The 19,960-nt window shown below is 36.2% G+C and overlaps 1 protein-coding gene across 31 annotated transcripts in view; it reads left to right on the top strand.

The window, feature by feature from the left end:
- TUT4 (terminal uridylyl transferase 4) overlaps nt 1-19,960 on the top strand; it is a 129,205-nt gene that overhangs the window by 85,140 nt on the left and 24,105 nt on the right. For 25 of the 31 annotated variants that reach the window (XM_086388502.1, XM_086388494.1, XM_086388509.1 and 22 more), the window contains 10 exons: nt 3,743-3,829; nt 8,564-8,667; nt 11,371-11,428; nt 11,511-11,614; nt 11,910-11,999; nt 13,621-13,734; nt 18,747-18,824; nt 18,973-19,150; nt 19,695-19,742; nt 19,831-19,913. In XM_086388502.1, coding sequence (XP_086244628.1) covers nt 3,743-3,829; nt 8,564-8,667; nt 11,371-11,428; nt 11,511-11,614; nt 11,910-11,999; nt 13,621-13,734; nt 18,747-18,824; nt 18,973-19,150; nt 19,695-19,742; nt 19,831-19,913 — 944 coding nt within the window. Of the gene's footprint in view, nt 1-3,742; nt 3,830-8,563; nt 8,668-11,370; nt 11,429-11,510; nt 11,615-11,909; nt 12,000-13,620; nt 13,735-15,550; nt 15,754-18,746; nt 18,825-18,972; nt 19,151-19,694; nt 19,743-19,830; nt 19,914-19,960 lie in introns of all 31 variants that reach the window. The other 6 variants (XR_015159231.1, XR_015159242.1, XR_015159264.1 and 3 more) reach the window with 1 other exon arrangement.

Below are 19,960 nucleotides of genomic sequence, written 5' to 3'. Positions count from 1 at the left end.
TGCCTACTCAATGCCAAAGGGAATGCAGAGTCCATAGTGTTGCTTTTAAGGAGCCTTAGACTCTAGATTTGTGCTTCTAGTTTGATGGTCACTAGATATATGTGGCTATTTCAGTTCAGTTCAGTCGCTCAGTTGTGTCTGACTCTTTCAACCCCATGAACCATAGCAAGCTAGGCCTCCCTGTCCATCACCAACTCCCAGAGTCCACCCAAACCCATGTCCATCGAGTCGGTGACACCATCCAACCATCTCATCCTCTGTCATCCCCTTCTCCTCCTGCCCTCAGTCTTTCCCAGTATCAGGGTCTTTTCACATGAGTCAGCTCTTCACATCAGGTGGCCAAAGTATTGGAGTTTCAGCTTCAACATCAGTCCTTCCAGTGAACACCCAGGACGGATCTTCTTTAGGATGGACTGGTTGGATCTCCTTGCAGTCCAAGGGACTCTCAAGAGTCTTCTCCAACACCATAGTTCAAAAGCATCAATTCTTCGGCGCTCAGCTTTCTTCACAGTCCAACTCTCACATCCATACATGACCACTGGAAAAACCATAGCCTTGACTAGATGGACCTTTGTTGGCAAAGTAATGTCTCTGTTTTTTTAATATGCTATCTAGGTTGGTCATAACTTTCTTTCCAAGGAGTAAGCGTCTTTTAATTTCATGGCTGCAGTCACCATCTGCAGTGATTTTGGAGCCCAGAAAAATAAAATCAGCCACTGTTTCCCCATCTACTTGCCATGAAGTGATGGGACCGGATGCCATGATCTTAGTTTTCTGAATGTTGAGCTTTAAGCTAACTTTTTCACTCTCCTCTTTGACTTTCATCAAGAGGCTCTTTAATTCTTCACTTTCTACCATAAGGGTGGTGTCCTCCGCATATCTGAGGTTATTGATAATTCTCCCGACCATCTTGATTCCGACTTGTGTTTCCTCCAGCCCAGTGTTTCTCATGATGTACTCTGCATATAAGTTAAATAAGCAGGGTGACAATATACAGCCTTGACGAACTCCTTTTCCTATTTGGAACCAGTCTGTTGTTCCATGTCCAGTTCTAACTGTTGCTTCCTGACCTGCATACACGTTTCTCAAGAGGCAGATCAGGTGGTCTGACATTCCCATCTCTTTGAGAATTTTCCACAGTTTGTGGTGATCCACACAGTCAAAGGCTTTGACATAGTCAATAAAGCAGAAATAGATGTCTTTCTGGAACCCTTGCTTTTTCGATGATCCAGCGGATGTTGGCAATTTGATCTCTGGTTCCTCTGCCTTTTCTAAAACCAGCTTGATCATCTGGAAGTTCATGGTTCACGTATTGCTGAAGCCTGGCTTGGAGAATTTTCAGCATTACTAGAGTGTGAGATGAGTGCAATTGTGCAGTAGTTTGAGCATTCTTTGGCATTGCCTTTCTTTGGGATTGGAATGAAAACTGCCCTTTTCCAGTCCTGTGGCCACTGCTGAGTTTTCCAAATTTGCTGGCATATGGAGTGCAGTACTTTAACAGCATCATCTTCCAAGATTTGAAATAGCTCAATTGGAATTTCATCACCTCCACTAACTTTGTTCATAGTGATGCTTTCTAAGGCCCACTTGACATCACATTTCAGGATGTCTGGCTCTAGGTGAGTGATCACACCATCGTGATTATCTTGGTCGTGAACGTCTTTTTTGTACAGTTCTTCTGTGTATTCTTGCCATCTCTTCTTAATGTCTTCTGCTTCTGTTAGGTCCCTACCATTTCTGTCCTTTATTGTGCCCATCTTTGCATGAAATGTTCCCTTGGTATCTCTAATTTTCTTGAAGAGATCTCTGCTGCTGCTGCTGCTGCTGCTAAGTCGCTTCAGTCGTGTCCAACTCTGTGCGACCCCATAGATGGCAGCCCACCAGGCTCCCCCGTCCCTGGCATTCTCCAGGCAAGAACACTGGAGTGGGTTACCATTTCCTTCTCCAATGCATGCAAGTGAAAAGTGAAAGTGAAGTCGCTCAGTCGTGTCTGACTTTTAGCAACCCCATGGACTGCAGCCTACCAGGCTCCTCCATCCATGGGATTTTCCAGGCAAGAGTACTGGAGTGGGGTGCCATAGCCTTCTCCGATAGTCTTTCCCATTCTATTGTTTTCCTCTGTTTCTTTGCATTGATCCCTGAGGAAGGCTTTCTTATCTCTCCTTGCTGTTCTTTGGAGCTCTGCATTCAAATGGGTATATCTTTCCTTTGCTCCTTTGCTTTTCGCTTCCCTTCTTTTCACAGCTATTTGTGGCTGTTTAAATTAAATAAAGAATTCAGCTCCTCAGTTAAACTAGCGCACTTCAAGTACTGATGTGTACTGGCCTGCCTTTAGCTGCTGCATGTGGCTAGTGGCTACTGCATTGGACAGTCTGGTTAGAGAACATTGCTGTCATTGCAGTTTTCTTGCACCGTATTGCTCTAAATGGATGTATACCAACCCATGTATGTACACATATTTATAAATATTTCTCTGTGACCATCTTAACCTTTATCAAGCTAAATATGAGGTTGTACTGATGTCTCCAACTCTAATACATTACCGTGTGGCTCTTTCTAGCCTCCTTTTTCTGCTTATTTGTAAATCTCCAACTCTTAACAGGGAGAAACCTGACTTCCACCATGTGCCACCCATTTATTTAATTGCTCCATTTAGGTACACATGTATGGCATTATCAGAACTGTTATCATCTACCCGAATGGGAAGCAACTTTATCAATTAGAGTACAGTGCTTATGTGCAGTTCCTTTAACCTTCAGTCTTAAAGACTCTACTTAATTTTGAAATTATTTAGATTAGCACTGTTTCCCCCTACTCCCTTGAGTGAAGTTTTCTTACACATTTATAATACAGCAGGATTCTTTTGCTATAGACTATATTCCATCCTGAATTCCCTGACCTCTTAGATAATTTTTTAAAATTTGCGTACCATAAAGTTGACTCCTTCTTTGTACTGCAAAGTTCCGTGGGTGTTTACAAGTGCATCATGTCATATATTACCATTAGAGTATCTACAGAATAGTTTCTCCACTCTTAAAAAAAAAAACACCTGTATTTCAGCTATTCAACTTGCAACCATTGATGCTGCATTTGTTTTTCAAAAGATGAATATTAGTTTAATTCTTTACCATATTAACTCTTTGAGTCTAGAGGAAGAAATAGGAAAAAAAGACTATTCTTAAGGAGTATGTGGTTTTATTTGGAAAAATAAATGAATATAAATGAAATAACTGGAAAACTGAAAGTATAAACTGACAAGAACGAAGGAATGAAGGTTTGGAGAACGAAGGAAATTCAGTTAAGGAGAGGTCATTGAAGGCTATGATTGGTCAGAGCAGCTTATAAGGAAAATAGGAGTCTTGACCAGGCATTTGAGGGAACTGTTAGATTTAATTGAATTGGGTATCTAGTGTAAGTATGAGAATAGTCTTAATAGAAGGGGAAAAAACAGCATGTATATGGGAGAGAGTGGATTGTATGACAAAATATTAAATGATTTGTAGAAGAAACTATGTCTTACAGCTGTTTCATAGGGGAAATGGTCATGTGTAATATACATAAATCTATAAAATTATTTTTCTGCACTTTCTCTGCACCTTCCTTCCCAGTAACATTTATGTGTTTAATGTCAGAAAATTCAACAAATTATGAAGAAAAATGAAGTTTTTAGGGGAAAAAATTGAAAACATTTTCATATTTCATTTTCCTTTCTTTTCTTTTTCCTTTTTTTTTTTTAACTTAGATGAATTGTCACCACCTTTTTCTGAACAACACAACAGGGAACAAATATTAATTGGCTTGGAAAAGTTTATTCAAAAAGAATATGATGGTATGTTGTATGTCAAAATTGATTGCTTTCATTATTGTAGTCACCTGGTTTGAGTTTCATTCATTTGTATAAAAGTGTTTATTTCTTCATTCATTTGTTTGTAAGTATATTGCATGTTATGTGTTAGGTACTATTCAAGTTGCTGGGGATATAGTGCTAATAAAAGAGGTGAAGCTTGCTTTCATTAAGCTTATATTCTTATATTAAGAGGGGTGACAGATAATCAACTGACAAGTAAATAACAACATCAGGAAATAATAAATACTGGTAAATACAGAGGTTAAAAGGATAGTGATGAGTTATTATGGTAGTTATCTCTGGTAAGGTGACATTTGAGCAAAGCCGTGAATAATATGAAGGAGCAAGTCACTATGAATATTTAAGGAGAGAACATTCTAGAAAGGAGGAGTATTAAGTGCAAATATATCATGACTGAATTATGCTTGACATGTTTGAAAATCAGTGTGACTTGAGTGGAGTGTGTGAAGTAGATTGTCTAGAAAATTGAGGTCAGAAAGTTAACCTAGAGTTTAGATAATGAGTCTTATAGATTTTGAGAAGAAGGACTTTAAATTTTATTTTGAATGTCTCATGAGAAGCTTCTGGAGGGTCTTAACAGATAAGACCTGATCTGAAAGAATAGAGTACAGGCCCATAAGGATAGAAGCAAACAGAACATTTAGAAAGCTGTTGCATAAGTTCAGATGAAAGACATAATGGTGATTTGAAAGAGTCAATGAGAAACAAATAGAAGATATATTTTGAATGTAGAGTCAGCAGGATTTGTTGATGCGATACGTGTTAGATGTGAGAAAAAGAAAGGAGTCAAGGACAGTTTCAAAGTTTTTCATTCACTTTTTGGATGGTGCTGTTTAACTGAGATGACAAAAGTATCAAGAGCAGGGTTTAGGTATGGGGTAAAGAATCAAGAGTTCTATGGTCATATATTTGAGAAGAGGATAAAGAGTTGATATATAATCAGAATGAACTTATATCTTTACAAGGTGATCTTTTTTGTGCTACAAGATTCTAGTTTTTAATTATATTTTGCTAGTGTATATTGACCAAATCTAAGTTCCTATTATATTAAACCCATGTACATTTTTATCTGCTGATGAATGTAGGTTCTTATATGTCTCTCAGCTGTCATTGATTTCAAGTAGGGCCTCATAACTGAATAGGAGGATTAAGTTTTGAAAATACAGAATTTGTTATCTAAATGTGCAGGCTATAAGAGTTAATAGGGAGAATAATCCAATCCTGGTAAGCCACAACTTGTTTGAAGTAGCAACTGTTACTGAGTGACACTGAGCATGAAGGAGATAGTAAGAATAAACGTCAACATCCTAGGAATCAGTGAACTAAAATGGATGGGAATGGGTGAATTTAATTCAGATGACCATTATATCTACTCCTGTGGGCAAGAATTTCATAGAAGAAATGGAGTAGCCCCCATAATTAACAAAAGAGTCCAAAATATAGTACTTGGGTGCAACCTCAAAAATGACAGAATAATCTTGATTTCTTTCTAAAGGAAGCCATTCAACATCACAGTAATCCAAGTCTATGCCCCTACCACCGATGCTGAAGAAGCTGAAGTTGATCAGTTCTGTGAAGACCTAGAAGACCTCCTAGAACTAACACCTAAAAAAGATATGTTCTATTCATCATCAGGGATTGAAATGCAAAAGTAGAAAGTCAAGATATATCTGGAGTAACAGGCAAGTTTGGCCTTGGAGAACAAAATGAAGCAGGGCAAAGGTTAACTGAATTCTGCCAAGAAAATACATTTAGTCATAGCAAATACCCTTTTTCAACAACACAAGAGACGACTTTACACATGGACATCACCAAATGGTCAATACTGAAATCAAATTGATTACATTCTTTGTAGCTGAAGATGGAGAATCTGTATACAGTCAGCAAAAAAAAAAAAAAAGACCTGGAGCTGACTGTGGTTCATATCATCAGCTTCTCATAGCAAAGTTCAGGCTTAAACTAAAGAAAACCAGGAAAAACAGTAGGCCAGCCAGATATGACTTAAATCCCGTGTGAATTCACAGAGGTAACAAATAGATTCAAGGGATTAGATTTAGTTAGCAGTGTACCTCAAGAATTATGGACAGAGGTCCGTAACATTGTATAGGAGGTAGTGAACAAAACCATGCCAAAGAAAAAGAAAAGCAAGAAGCCAAAGTGGTTTTATCTGAGGAAGCTTTGCAAAGAATGAAGAGAAGTGAAAAGCAAAGGAGAGAGTGAAAGTTACATCCAATTAAAGGCAGAGTTCCAAAAAATAGCTGGAAGACACAAGAAGGCCTTCTTCAATCAACAGTGCTTAATAATAGAAGAAAACAACAAAAGGGGAAAGACTAAAGATCTCTTTAGGAAAATTGGAAAGGTCAAGGGAACATTCTGCCCAAAGATGGGCACAGTGAAAGATAAAAATGGTAGTGACCTTTGGTAGCTGAAGAGATCAAGAAGACATGGAAAGAATACACTGAGGAGCTGTGTAAAAAAGATCTCAATGAATTGAATTTCTATGATGGTGTGGTTAGTCACCCAGAATGAGACATTCTGGAGTGCAAAGTCAGGTGGGGCTTAAGAAGCACTGCTATTAATAAAACTAGTGGATGCAATGAAATTCTGGCAGAACTAGTCAAATCTTTAAAGGATGATGCCATCAAGGTTTTGCATTTATTATGTCAGCAAATCTGGAAGGCCAAGCAGTGGCCACAGGACTGGAAAAGGTCAGTCTTCATCCCAGTTCCCAAGAAGAGTAGTACCAAAAATGTGCTAACCATCAGACAGTTGGCACTCATCTCCCACGCTAGTATGCTCATGCTTAAAATCTTGCATGCTAGGCTTCAGCATTATGTGAACCAAGAACTTCCAGATGTCTAGGCTGGGTTTAGAAAAGGAAGAGGAACTAGAGATCAAATTGCCAACATTTGCTGGATTATAGAGAAAGCAAGGGAATTTCAGAAAAACATCTATCTCTGTTTCATTGACTACACTAAAGCCTTTGACTGTGTGGATCATGACAAACTGTGAAAAGCTCTTTGAGAGACAGGAATACCAGACCATCTTACCTGTCACCTGAGAAACCTGTATGCAGGTCAAGAAGCAACAGTTAGAACCCTGTATGGAACAACTGATTGGTTCAAGATTGAGAAAGGAGTATGAAGGACTGTTTGCTGTCACCCTGTTTGTTTAACCTATATGCTGAGCACATCATGAGAAATGCCAGGCTGGATGAGCTACAAGCTGGAATCAAGATAGGTGGGAGAAACATCAACAACCTCAGATATGCAGATGATACCACTCTAATGGCAGAAAGTGAAGAGGAACTAAAGAGCCTCTTGATGAGGGTAAAGGAAGAGAGTGAAAGAGCCGGCTTAAAACTAAATATTAAAAAAAACTAAGATCGTGGCATCTGGCCCCTCTACGGCATGGCAAATAGAAGGGGAAAAGGTGGAAGTAGTGACAGATTTCCTCTTCATGGGCTCTAAAGTCATTGCAGATGGTTGACTGTAGCCATGAAATCAGAAGGCAATTGCTTTTTGGCAGGAAAGTGATGACAAACCTAGACAGTGTGTTGAAAAGCAGAGACATTACTCTGACAACAAAGGTCCATATAATAAAGGCTACGGTCATCCCAGTGTTTGGGTACAGTTATGAGAGCTGGACTGTAAAGAAGGCAGAACACCAAAGAATTGATGCCTTTGAACTATGGTGCTGGAGAAGACTCGTGAAAGTCCTTTGGACAGCAAGGAGATTGAACCAGTCATTCTTAAGGGACATCAACCTTAAATATTTACTGGAAGGACTGATGCTGAAATTGAAGTTCAGGTATTTTGGTCATCTGATGCAAACAGCCGACTCATTGGAAAAGTCCGTGGTGCTGGGAAAGATTGAGGGCAGAAGGAGAAGAGGTTGTCAGAGGATGAGGTGGCTGGATGGCATCACTGATGCAATGAACATGAACTTGGGCAAACTCTGGGAGATGATGAGGGACAGGGAGACCTGGTGTGCTGCAGTCCACGGGGTTGCAAAGAATTGTACACAGCTGGGCAACTGAACAACAACAAAGCATGAAGGAATAACCCTATTATAATTTATATCAAATGGATTAATCCCTCACTTTTAGAGGAGGATTAATTCTATATACTGAGGTGATATTTGTAAAATTATTTGAATTGTGCCCTAAAAAAAACCCAGTTTATTTCCAAGAAATAAATCTCTATATGTTGATTTTAACTATTGGTATTGATGGTGAAAATGAATAAAAGTAGATGAGTTTATGAGATAGTTATGTTGGAAGAAGTTAAAGGACTTGGTAAGAGTATGAATGTGGAAGTCGAGAGGTGTTAAGAACCACTTGTTTATTTCTGGTGTAGACAGCTGAGTAGACGATGATCCTCTTTGCTGAGAAACAGGGATTATAGGGATAATAGTAGATTTGAGGTGAAGTTGCTAGTTTAGTATGCACTTGTTGAATTTATGATGTCTGTGGAAAAATGGAAAAAACAGTTTGATATACAGGTGTAGGATTTTGGTTAGAACATTTGGGCTTTAGGTGAGTGTTTTGGAATTTTTCGGTACATTTGCCAGTGGTAGGTAATGTAAGCTGTGGAATTGGGTAAGATCATCCTGTGGTAGGCCATTAGTAGTTAATAGAAGATTTGTCTTTCCTGGTAATTATACAACTTTTGACTTTTGTTTTTCTTTACTTAGAAAAGGCAAGATTGTGCTTATTTGGCTCTTCTAAGAATGGATTTGGATTTCGTGATAGTGATCTGGATATTTGTATGACACTTGAAGGCCACGAAAATGCAGAGGTAAGAGTTATTTAGTGTTTGGAAAGGGATGTGGAAGTATATTTTCTTCCAATGATGAATCTGTTTTTAATTTTGTATGTAGAATTGATAAAAATGTGTGAAGTCATTCTTTGGATAAATACATTAGCAGTAGCAGTGTTTGAAATGTAAAAACATTAGCATTATTGTTTTAAAAGACATTCGAGTATTTGAGTAAATATACTGTTCAGTGATTTTATGATGTGAAACCCATGTCATCAATAGTTACAAGTGCTTTTCAATGAATTTTTGAAAAAAATATGCCATAGAGTTGGAATTTTTTTCTTTAGAGCCAGTGAGAAACTGTTGCTTTAGTTTGGGTAGGGAACATTGATCTCACTTATACCATCTTTTCATATCTCTTCTGTTAGGTGATGTCTCTGTATCACTAAAGATAGAAGATAAAGGTGGACATTTAATTTATAAATGGATTGTGTTCTGCAAGTTAATTATGATTTGGGGGCACTCAAAGCACATTTTTTTCTGTAGAAGAATTGTTATAAATGATGCATTCTAAGATAGCTTTTAGAAACTCATTTTGGGGTGGGAAGGGGAACTAACATTTGAGTCCCCAGTATACACTTTTACATACATTTCTCATTTCACTCTTACAACCACCTTCGAGGTAGATAATTTCCCCCATTTTACAGATGAGGAAACTGAGGCTTTGAGAGATAAACTGACTTGCTCAAGTTCACACAGCTAGTAAATGTTGGAGCCGGGATTCATACCCAGGTCTGTCTGTCTCCAGAGTTCACGCTCTTTCCGTTGTATCCCACTGCTTCTCTGTAATTTATTTAACCCATAATGTAGTTGAAATATAGTACTAATAGTACTGTAGAACCTAACCACTACTTTCTGAGATTGAAAGCTTTCTGAGTTACACCATGAGATGCCAGGAGCAAACCTTCCCCCCAGAGCAGTCTCAGCAGTGGGAGTGGGTACTTATGTTTTCCTTCTTTGTGTGCCAGGCCTCAACAGTGGGAATAAGATTGTCCAAGCTCCATAAAGAAAGAGAGTGAATGGACAAGAAAGAAGTGTCCCAAGCCTTCCTAGCAACAACTAGAAAAGGAGGGTATCCCTGTAGTTGCTTGTTTCTTTACCAGCATAGCTGTTGGGATTTATGTTTCCAATTCAGGGACTGCTTGCAAGATTGGGGTGAGGCCAAGCTTCTGGCATCTTTAGTGGTGTCAGTATACCCTCTGTTGTATTATAAAAGAATTCAGCAGAATAGTGTATCTGTGAAATAGCTTTTTTAAAAAAAATTTCTTTTCATTGTTAGAACCAAAGAAAAGATGGCACTGATGCCTGGTAGATGCTTATTTCTTGTCTCAAGAAATTGCTTCTGGTGTTAATATCTTTTTGTTCTATAAAGAAACTGAAGAGTTGTAAATTTTTTAGTTCTCCTTAACTAACTTCTACTCAATGCCATCTACTTGGGAAGATGGCATTCTGAAGGACAGAATTCCCTCTTCCATTCTGAAGGGCAGGAATTGAGGGAATAGGAAATAGTTTTTACCCAGGGAGGAGGTTAGAGTTTAGATTTCTTCTATGTAAAATTTAATAATTAGACCTCTAATCACTAAGGGTTTATATATTGTATAGTGTCTGTGCCATTCACACTGGAAAGTTGAAACAATGAAAAATACTAAATTTTTTTTCAGATGAGCCATAATTGAAACTTTTTAATTTAGTATAAATCGTATTTTTGTATAATAAAAATAACATCTTTTATTATGGATTAATTCTAAGGATTCCCTTGAAATCCTCAGGTTAAGCTGCAGTGGCTGCTCTTCTCTTGTAGCTAAAAAGGAACATTTTGGGGATATGAAAAAGTGATTTTAGTAGTAGGTATAGCCATTGAGCTTAGTCCAGTTAGTTTATGCCATTATCTTCCTGTTCCTTATATTATGATTATTGTTAGCGTATCAGCTTTGCTGTCTAGTTTTTAAATAACCAACACATTTAAATTGGCAGAGGTGGGAGGTTTTTTTGGAAGAAGGAGGTGTTGGTAATGGTAGGATTATTTTTCTTCTCCTCATCAACATATAATAATAAATGACAGACTTAAAGTGCAACTGTGTATGAAGTATGCTGCTGAATGATTTACCTAGGTGTCTCATGTAATCTTCCAGATACTTTACAGAGTATGAGTTTATGTTTATCTTGATTTTATAAAATAGTAGTATGACACTCAAGAGAGGTTAAGGATCTGGTCAAAGTCAGTACTTTGGTTCAAGCTAGTCAGTACTTAGGTTCAAGATTTGAATCCAAGTTTGTCTAAATTTAGAGCCTATGTTCTTAATCACTATACTGTTTTGTCTTCACCAAACCCATCTCTGGTTGTTTATCGGTGTATTTTAAAACATTATTTCCCTGTTTTTGTGATTCTCAAACTTTAATGCAGATTTGAATTACCTGGGCATATTGTTACTATGCAGATTATGATTTAGTAGATGGCAGTAGGGGTTTAGATTCTGCATTTCTATCAAGTTTCCATTTGTTGGTGATACTGCAGGTCTATGGACCCATGTTCTTTGACCACTGAGGTTATGTAGATCTTCTGGCTGGAGATTTTATATGCTAGTATTAAATGTCTAGATTAAAATAGAATTTGTACAAGGCCAAGTTAAGTCAGACAGACTTATTTATTTATTAATTTAATTATTTATTTTTGTTTTTTAGAAATTAAATTGTAAGGAAATAATTGAAAATTTGGCAAAAATTCTTAAGAGACATCCAGGTATGAACTTTAAAACAAAAAGAATTTTTTTCAGTTTTATGAAAATTGTTTAACCTAGTAAAGTTTTGTTTTTTTTAATCAGGTTTAAGAAACATTTTGCCTATAACTACTGCCAAAGTGCCTATAGTAAAATTTGAACACAGGCGAAGTGGTTTAGAAGGCGATATCAGTTTATATAATACGTTGGTAAGTTTCACTGTTTGTAAAGACCCAGGTATGTTTACAGTCGTCATTTTAAAAGTTTGCAGATCACTGACTATACCTCTATGTTTAAAACTTATGAATGTGAGCAGTATAAGGGAAAAAATTTTATTGATCATTTTAACATTTCCTGCAGATTGAAAATTAGTTTTTGCTTCACTCCCATACAGGTATTTTAAGTTTAACATCTGTTTGGATGTTCATTTTACCTTTTTATCTGATCTGTAAGTTTAATTTTAGTAAATTTGAAGTGCTTTCAAATATGTATTTTGTTTTTCAGGCTCAGCATAACACAAGAATGCTAGCTACATATGCAGCTATTGATCCTAGAGTACAGTACTTGGGATATACAATGAAAGTATTTGCTAAGGTATTTGTGATCCACTTTGTTATAATACTTATGATATTAAGGTAAAACATATTGATGTCAGACTTGTGAAAAATGTTTTCTCAGTTTTGTTTACCTGAGCTTTTAAGAAGAGACTGTCAATATTAATGGGTTTAAAAGTATACCTGTTAGACTAGGTTGATTCTTCGTTTTTCCTGGGTTTGCTGTATTCTCAAGGGTAACATTCTAGTAAATTTCTCATAGTATAATTTCTCAGTGATGATTTTCAGCCCCAAGCGTGAGAGTTGGCATGCGAAGTTAAAAAGCTCTGGATTAGGAGATCTGGTATTTGGATTTTAGTTCAGTTCAGTCACTCAGTCGTGTCCGACTCTTTGCAACCCCATGGACTGCAGCACGCCAGGCTTCCCTGTTCATTACCAGCTCCCAGAGCTGGCTCAAACTCATTTCGATTTAGTGGTAAATTTTTCTGGCCAAGAAAACAAAGCAATACCAATAAAACCTAATGTTTCCTCTATTATCACACTTAAAATACTCAATAATGTTTTCTTGATTGTTCTACTCCATGTATGAACTCCATGAGGATTGAGGCCTCTGTATCTTTATTTCAATGTAGTGTCTGCTTTATGGGTAGCTGCTCAGTAAATAGGTAATTTTGTGAATGTGTTGGTGGAAGGGTTTTAGTAGGGGAGTGACTCAGTTATGTTTTCATTTCATAAAGCCCATTCTTCCAAAAGGGAGACATACTTGTTTAAATATTTCTATACGTGTCTTTATGGATAGTAAGTCATCTTAGAAAAGAAGGGCATCCAGCGACATACTACAGATCATATTCAGTACAGCTAGTCTTCTATATTCATTTCACCAAATAACTCCAACATAACAGATCCTTGCTCTAGTGGAGTTTTGGTAATGAAATCACGTGGTTCATGTTAAAGAAATCGTTCTTCTCCCTCCCTTTATGTCAGAAAATCTCCCTTCCCCATCTGTCTCTTAACCAACCATTGCCTCTTGTTAGAGGCAAACAGTGTTAAACATTCCTCTGTATCCTTCTATAAATATATTATTCCAGTACAAGCAAATATATACATTTCCTACCTCTTTTTTTATTATGGATATAATATACTGAGAACATTGTTTTGTATTTTGCTTTTTTAACTGAGCAGTAGATATTGGAAATTATTTCCTATTAGTATACTAAGGGTTTACTTTTTTTTTTTTTAATGGTTACATACTATTCTGTTGTGTGGATACTCATCAGTTTTTTAAACCTGTATTTTACTGATGAGCTTTTAAGAAAGATCCCATATTTTGCTATTAAAATAGTGCTACAATAAAAATCTTAGTCATTTCATGTGTTTTTGGCATATTTACAGGATAAATTCTTAGAATTGATATATTAAAGGAGATGTGCTTTTGTAATTTTGATATTGTCAAATTATTCTTCATAAAATTTACACTGATGTATACTTTTATCTGTAATGTGTAAGAGTGCCTATTTACGCATACCCTCTGTAACAGTTTATTTTTGAACTTTTGGGTATTTGACAGTTTGATGAGTTTAAAAATGGTGTTTTAAGGTAGCCAATACTTGTGCATGGAATAAGATTCTGAAGTTTTATTTTCAATCATTATGTTTTTTTAGCGATGTGACATTGGGGATGCTTCTAGGGGAAGTTTATCTTCATATGCTTATATCCTTATGGTGCTGTACTTTCTGCAGCAGAGAAAACCACCTGTTATCCCAGTTCTACAAGAGGTAAGTGTTTAAGAAAATTATAAAGTCATTTCTTGTGACAGCAATAGATCTAAATATAGTAGACCTTGCTCAGTTCATGAGATCATGAGGGATTTTTCTATCATGAATGGCCTAAGTTTTCTTCTTCCATTAATGGTATAATCAAACAATGAACCTTTGGGAGAGTTTATTATGGGAGAATATAGACTACTGAAAGAACATTAGAGGAATAGAACTATTGAATACCTTTTGCAGCGTTTTTGTATTTTACAGCCTTAGAATGCTGCCAATGATTATGAAATTTGTAACCATTCAAAAACTTAAACAGTCTCTCAGATGAAAATACATAGTTTCTTCTTTCCAGAGTATTCTCCCTCCTTGTGCTTGGCAACGAAGCTTGATTTTGTTGAAAGTTAAAAGTGTTAGTCACTCAGTCATGTCCAACTCTTTGCAACTCCGTGATCTGTCCATGGAATTCTCCAGGCAAGAATACTGGAGTGAGTTGCCATTTCCTTCTCCAGGGGATCCTCCCATCTCAGGGATCCAACCCGGGTCTTCCTTCCTGCATTGCAGGCAGATTCTTGAGAAGGGAAGCCTGAAGTTTGATTTATTCTGTATATGTTTTGGTCAACTTTGTGAATTTTGATTGAGGAAAAAATTCAAGGAAATTCTTTCTTATCTCTGTAAGGTCATGTCAGTTGTATTAAGCATAAGAATATACATCAAAAGAAACATATTATATTTACTCAGATTTGGTGACTCATAGAGGCTTGTTATAGCCCATTTATACTCTCTAAAATAGAACCAAAAGAATTCTTAATCATCATCTGTTCCTCCTTTTTCTTGGCACAAAGTGAATGAGCAAGCCTTGGGGTGGATCAAAGTCTAATTTCTTAGAAAGGTGGTTATTTTGAGGTAGGCAGTAACCATCAGAATTATTTGGAAAATCACATATTCTGATTTCACGTTAACTTTGGTCATCATAGCAAAGATGTACATTGTAAAATAATAAGCCATATTGTGTGCCAGATGGCCTTAGTAAGTTTTTTAAAGTTCTAATGAATGCCATGTGGTTTTAACAGCATTTCCTTCCCTCTTTTAAACAAATAGTGGGAGAGAAAAAATTTAAATATCCTTTTCTAACAGAAAAGTTTAAGTTGCTTGAATCTGTGTTGAGTGATGTTTATTTTTTACCAAGTTTGTTCACTATAGAATATTTAAAATTTTGCATGAATTAGTTAAGCCTGCCAAAGCCAAGGTTATTCTCTATATTAGTCTAATTCTTGTTAAGGCTTTAAATTTGGAGATCTTATGCATAATTGCCCGAATAATATTATAGCAGCCATTTGCTATACTTTGCTATGCCTTTGATAGAATACTGTGATTAACCCAAATGGAACGCAAAGTTTGTTTTCATTGTGGTTTGTCTCTGTTCTCTCATTATGTTACCCATGGATGAAGAGTTATTGAGGCAGCGTGATATAATGGAAAGACGATGATATAATGGGCAGACCATGGTTTTGGAGTCAGAGTTAATTGATCTGAATCCTGATTTTAACATGTGGCCTTCAATAAGCTGCCTGACTACCACTAGTCTTAATTTTATCTTTTGTAAAAATGTAATAATAGTAGTATTATTTCAGTGTTGATATAAGGAACAGAGACATCAAATGGTTTTGAATGCAGTAGATGCTAAAGTAGGAATTTATAAATGGTGGTTGCTTTTATTATTACTTTTATTATTATCATTAGCAGCTTTATTAATATTATTATTGGAAAATTGTAGGTAGGATTGCTGTAGCCAACTTCAAGAACTGTTCCATTATCTGCTTAACAGACAGTGATTGATGAAATGAGAGACAGTCCATGGAATGTTTTCCATCATAATGAGCTCTGATTGTGGGGGGCTTTGTGATACATATGAACTGATGATAAATGGATTTTTGCTTCTGGCCTTTTTTGCTTGTCATATGGGACCCCATTGTCCATTGCTCTGGCATCATTTAAGTATTGATCATTGGCATCGATCAACTTTTAAGGGTAAGGATATGTTTAATGAAGCTGATGATCTTTGACTCCATTTGTAACTGAACTTAGACTTTAAGTGACTGGGTATAATAAGTAAGGCTTTGCTGAGTGTTATTCATGATCAACAATACAGAATTCTTTAGGTCAAAGGAGCTTTTCTAAGCAAGATGATTTTGCTGTATTCTAGCAATCATTGTAAGTAAAAGTAAATTTTCACATAAAAATTAATACCAAGAGAAGATTAGGGAGTGTTAGTCACAATTGATATTATGAACTATGTTTTCTTAGCTTCTATCAGCTTAAAAATTGAAATTGAATGGATGAACCTTGAGGACATTATGCTAAGTGAAATGAACCAGTCACAAAAGGACAAATACTATATGATTCCATTTATAGGAGGTACCTAGCGTAGTCAGATACATGGAGACAGAAAGTAGAATGATGGTTGCCAGGGCTGGAGAGAGAGAGGCATGGGAAACTATTGTTTAATAGGTTCAGAGTTTCATTTGTGTAAGATGAGAAAAATTCTGTGGATGGATAATGGTGATGGTAGCACAGTGATGTGAATGTGATTAATGCCACTGAACTGTACTCTTAAAAATGCTTGAAGATGATAAGCTTTATATATATTTTACCACAACTAAAAAATTACAGTTTAAATATTCCAGTAGATATTAAAATATCATAATACAAAATAAGAAAGACTTGTTTGGTGAGGTTTTAGAGGGAAGACTTGAGTGCTTGAGTAGAGAATGATTGGCATTGAGAGAAAGAAAAAGAAACAAAGAAGGTGGGGCCTTCTTTGGTGATCCAGTGGAAAAGACTCCACGCTCCCAATGCAGGGGGCCCAGGTTCTATCCCTGGGAGGGGAACTAGATCCTATGCTGTAACTAGGTGTCTGCATGCCAAAACTAAAGATCCCACAGGCCACAACTAAGACCCGATGTAGCCAAATCAATGATAAATTTTTAAGACAAGAAAGAGAACGTAGATATGTTTTGTATGTGTGTGTGTGTGTTTAAGAGAAAGAGAGGACAATGTTAGTACTTCTAAGGGCTGAAACAGTGAAAAGTTAGGCTCTATGAAACATGATAGGTCATTAAAACAGGTGGCAAATCAGTGATTAAAGGCTCTCCAGAGCCCTCAGGTTCAGTTTACTGTGTTTTTAGCCAACATGATTGGGTTTGGATGTTGGTTATTTCTCAAAAGTAGGAATCTATTGAAATAATCAAAGTCTAAAGAGGCAGCTTGTATAATAGCACCTTAATCTACGAAGGCAAGATGTTATACTTTTGCCCCTTTAAAACCTTTTTTTTCTTCCTTGAGTGTAGGATCCCATGTCTCTTATTTTAGATATTAATACCTGTAATTGCTGGACTTTCTCTTTTTTGATTTATGGAATGTTGCAATTTATGCTAGATGATTCTTGGTAACTGTGTTTGTTTAAATTATATGTAAATAGTAAAAGGCCAGGTATTAGTTTAGGTCCCTGGAAACCTGATCTTTATGTAAACATGCTTACAGAGTAAATATATTCATTCAACAGACATGTATTAAGTATTCTCTATATGGCAGGCTTTGATGTGGTAGGAGTTTTGGCTCTAGATGTCAGTTATAGTCCTTGCCCACAAGGAACTTAAACCTAAGAGTGAAACTAGAGGGACAGACATGCAGTTAATTTTATAATTAACTGTCTCATTTAAAATGGAAGGAGCCATGGGGAGCACCTTAGCTAATGGTTTTAAAGTCTATTTTGATAAGTTCTGTGCTTAGTCAGACTGCTCAGTCATGCCCAACTCTTTGCGACCCCATGAACAATAGCTCACCAGGCTCCTCTGTCCATGGGCATTCTCCAGGCAAGAATACTGGAGTGGGTTGCCATGCCCTCCTCCAGGGAATCTTCCCAACCCAGGAATCTAACCCAGGTCTTTTGCATTGCAGGAGGATTCTTTGAGCCACCAGGGAAGCCCTGACAAGCTCTGAGAGCTCTTTAAAATGTGTGTGAGGAGTGGAGGAAGGAAAAGATAGGCTGTAATTTTCTCCACTCAGGCTTTTATCAGAGTACCTCTGTTTTACTGTTCAACTTCCAAGAAGAATCCATTTTAGGAAGGGGTTCTAACAGTTTGAAAGAAAAATAAAATTTGAAAACAACTGACCTAATTAATCTAATCTCTCTTTTTTTTTTTCCATTGGGAAAACTGAGGATTTCGAAGGATAATTGTCTTGTCCAGAATTATTAGTTGGCAGGACTAAGACTAGAAATGAGGTCTGCTGACTCTGCACTTATCCCAGCTTTTTACTTTATTGCATCTCTTTCTTAAAGCTCCTATAAGAAATAAGTCTCAAAATTCCTTATAGAGGTCAGTTGTACCTGTACAATCATCTTATGAAATTCTTCTAGTAGAATAGCATTATCTTCCCCCCTTTCCTTAGGACAGGGAATTACTATTCATAATTAATCATGAAGATTTCACAATATTTATCAAAATGTCAAGAAAAGCTATCTAATATTCTATTTAAAAGAGAATCAGTGTCCAGGCCCTTTTCAGCCTCATCTGATACACATAATTGATTAAAGGTACTAGAGCTGTTCCCCACAACAGCTTCTTTGATTTCCTTAAGATTTACAGTCAGTGAGTATTATCTCTTATGGATTTCTGCATCTGTGATCCTTTGATGAAAATGCCATTTTCATTTATTTTTTTAGTTTTACTTAATTAAACTTGGGCTGGATGTGTTTTGATAGACCAAATAGATAACATCAAATGTATCATTTGGACAGTCTGGTGCTCTCAAGATACCCTTTCCCAGCTTTGGTCTTTCAGATACATTTTATTCATTTTCATTAATAACTTGACATCAAATTATACCATCTTGACATGTTCCTTTTGGAATAAATATTTCAATATGTCTATTATATGTAAATTCTAAAATGATGTGAAGGTATTTAGGCTTTGAGTTGGATGACTTGAAATCTAATAATAAAATTGATTTTCTTAATGCAGATCTTTGATGGAAAACAGATTCCACAGAGAATGGTTGATGGATGGAATGCTTTTTTCTTTGATAAAACAGAAGAACTGGTAATTTCTTCATAGTTTTTATGTTGTGGAATGTTCACTGATACATGTTAGGATTTGCATAATTTAATAATTTTACTTGGATTTGGGATCTATATTTTGGATAAGTATAGATAGATATGTCACTCTCCTTTTTTTCTTCTCACCTTAGAAAAAACGTTTACCTTCACTTGGAAAGAACACAGAAACATTAGGAGAGCTTTGGTTGGGACTGCTTCGCTTCTATACTGAAGAATTTGATTTCAAAGAATATGTAATTAGCATTCGGCAGAAAAAACTGTTGACAACTTTTGAGAAGCAGTGGACATCAAAATGTATTGCCATTGAAGGTAATCATTCATCTGATATTAATTAGGAACAAAACAAAGCAAAACAAGACAAAAGCAGAATTTTTAAAATATATTTTTAATTGAACAATAATTGCTTTATAATATTGCTTTGGTTTCTGCCATACATCAACATGAATTAGCCGTAAGTATACATATGTCCACTCCCTCTTGAACCTTCCTCCCACCTCTCACTCTTCCCACCCCGCTAGGTTGTTATAGAATCTGAATTTGAGTTCTCTGAGTCATACAGCAAATTTCCTTTGAAAAGCTAGAATTTTATTTGGCTAATGAAATTGAGAGGGAAACTGAAACACATTAGAATTTGGAAGATATTTCCTTGTGTGTGTGTTTTTTTTTTATCCTTTTTTTATCCTCCAGTTTCCATCCTTTAATCTGTAATTATAAAAAAATAATTTCTAAAAAAAATAATAATAATTTCTGACTTTGGTCTGTGTTACTTAGTATTAGACTCTAGTTATGGTTACTAAGTATATTTATGTTACAGTGAGCTTCTTAATTAAAGAATAAAATATTTCTTTTCTAGATCCTTTTGATTTGAATCATAACCTTGGTGCTGGAGTTTCTAGAAAAAGTAAGTTTTAAATATAGAAATACCCTGCTTTTAAAGCTCTTACACCTTAGGGTCTGGATCTTCATTGTTTTTCTTCTTTTTTCAATAGTGACCAATTTCATCATGAAAGCATTTATCAATGGAAGGAAACTTTTTGGTACCCCTTTTTACCCACTCATTGGCAGAGAAGCTGTAAGTTTACATAATTCGAATTCTGAGTCTTTTCTGTTTTCCTGTAG

The sequence above is a fragment of the Bos grunniens genome, chromosome 3 (genome assembly GCF_055505025.1).
Source record: "Bos grunniens cultivar Pamir isolate PY7600 chromosome 3, Bosgru_T2T1.0, whole genome shotgun sequence".
NCBI lineage: Eukaryota > Metazoa > Chordata > Mammalia > Artiodactyla > Bovidae > Bos > Bos grunniens.
The sequence above is the reverse complement of the archived record's forward strand: the minus strand, read 5'-3'. Positions and strand labels throughout refer to the sequence as shown.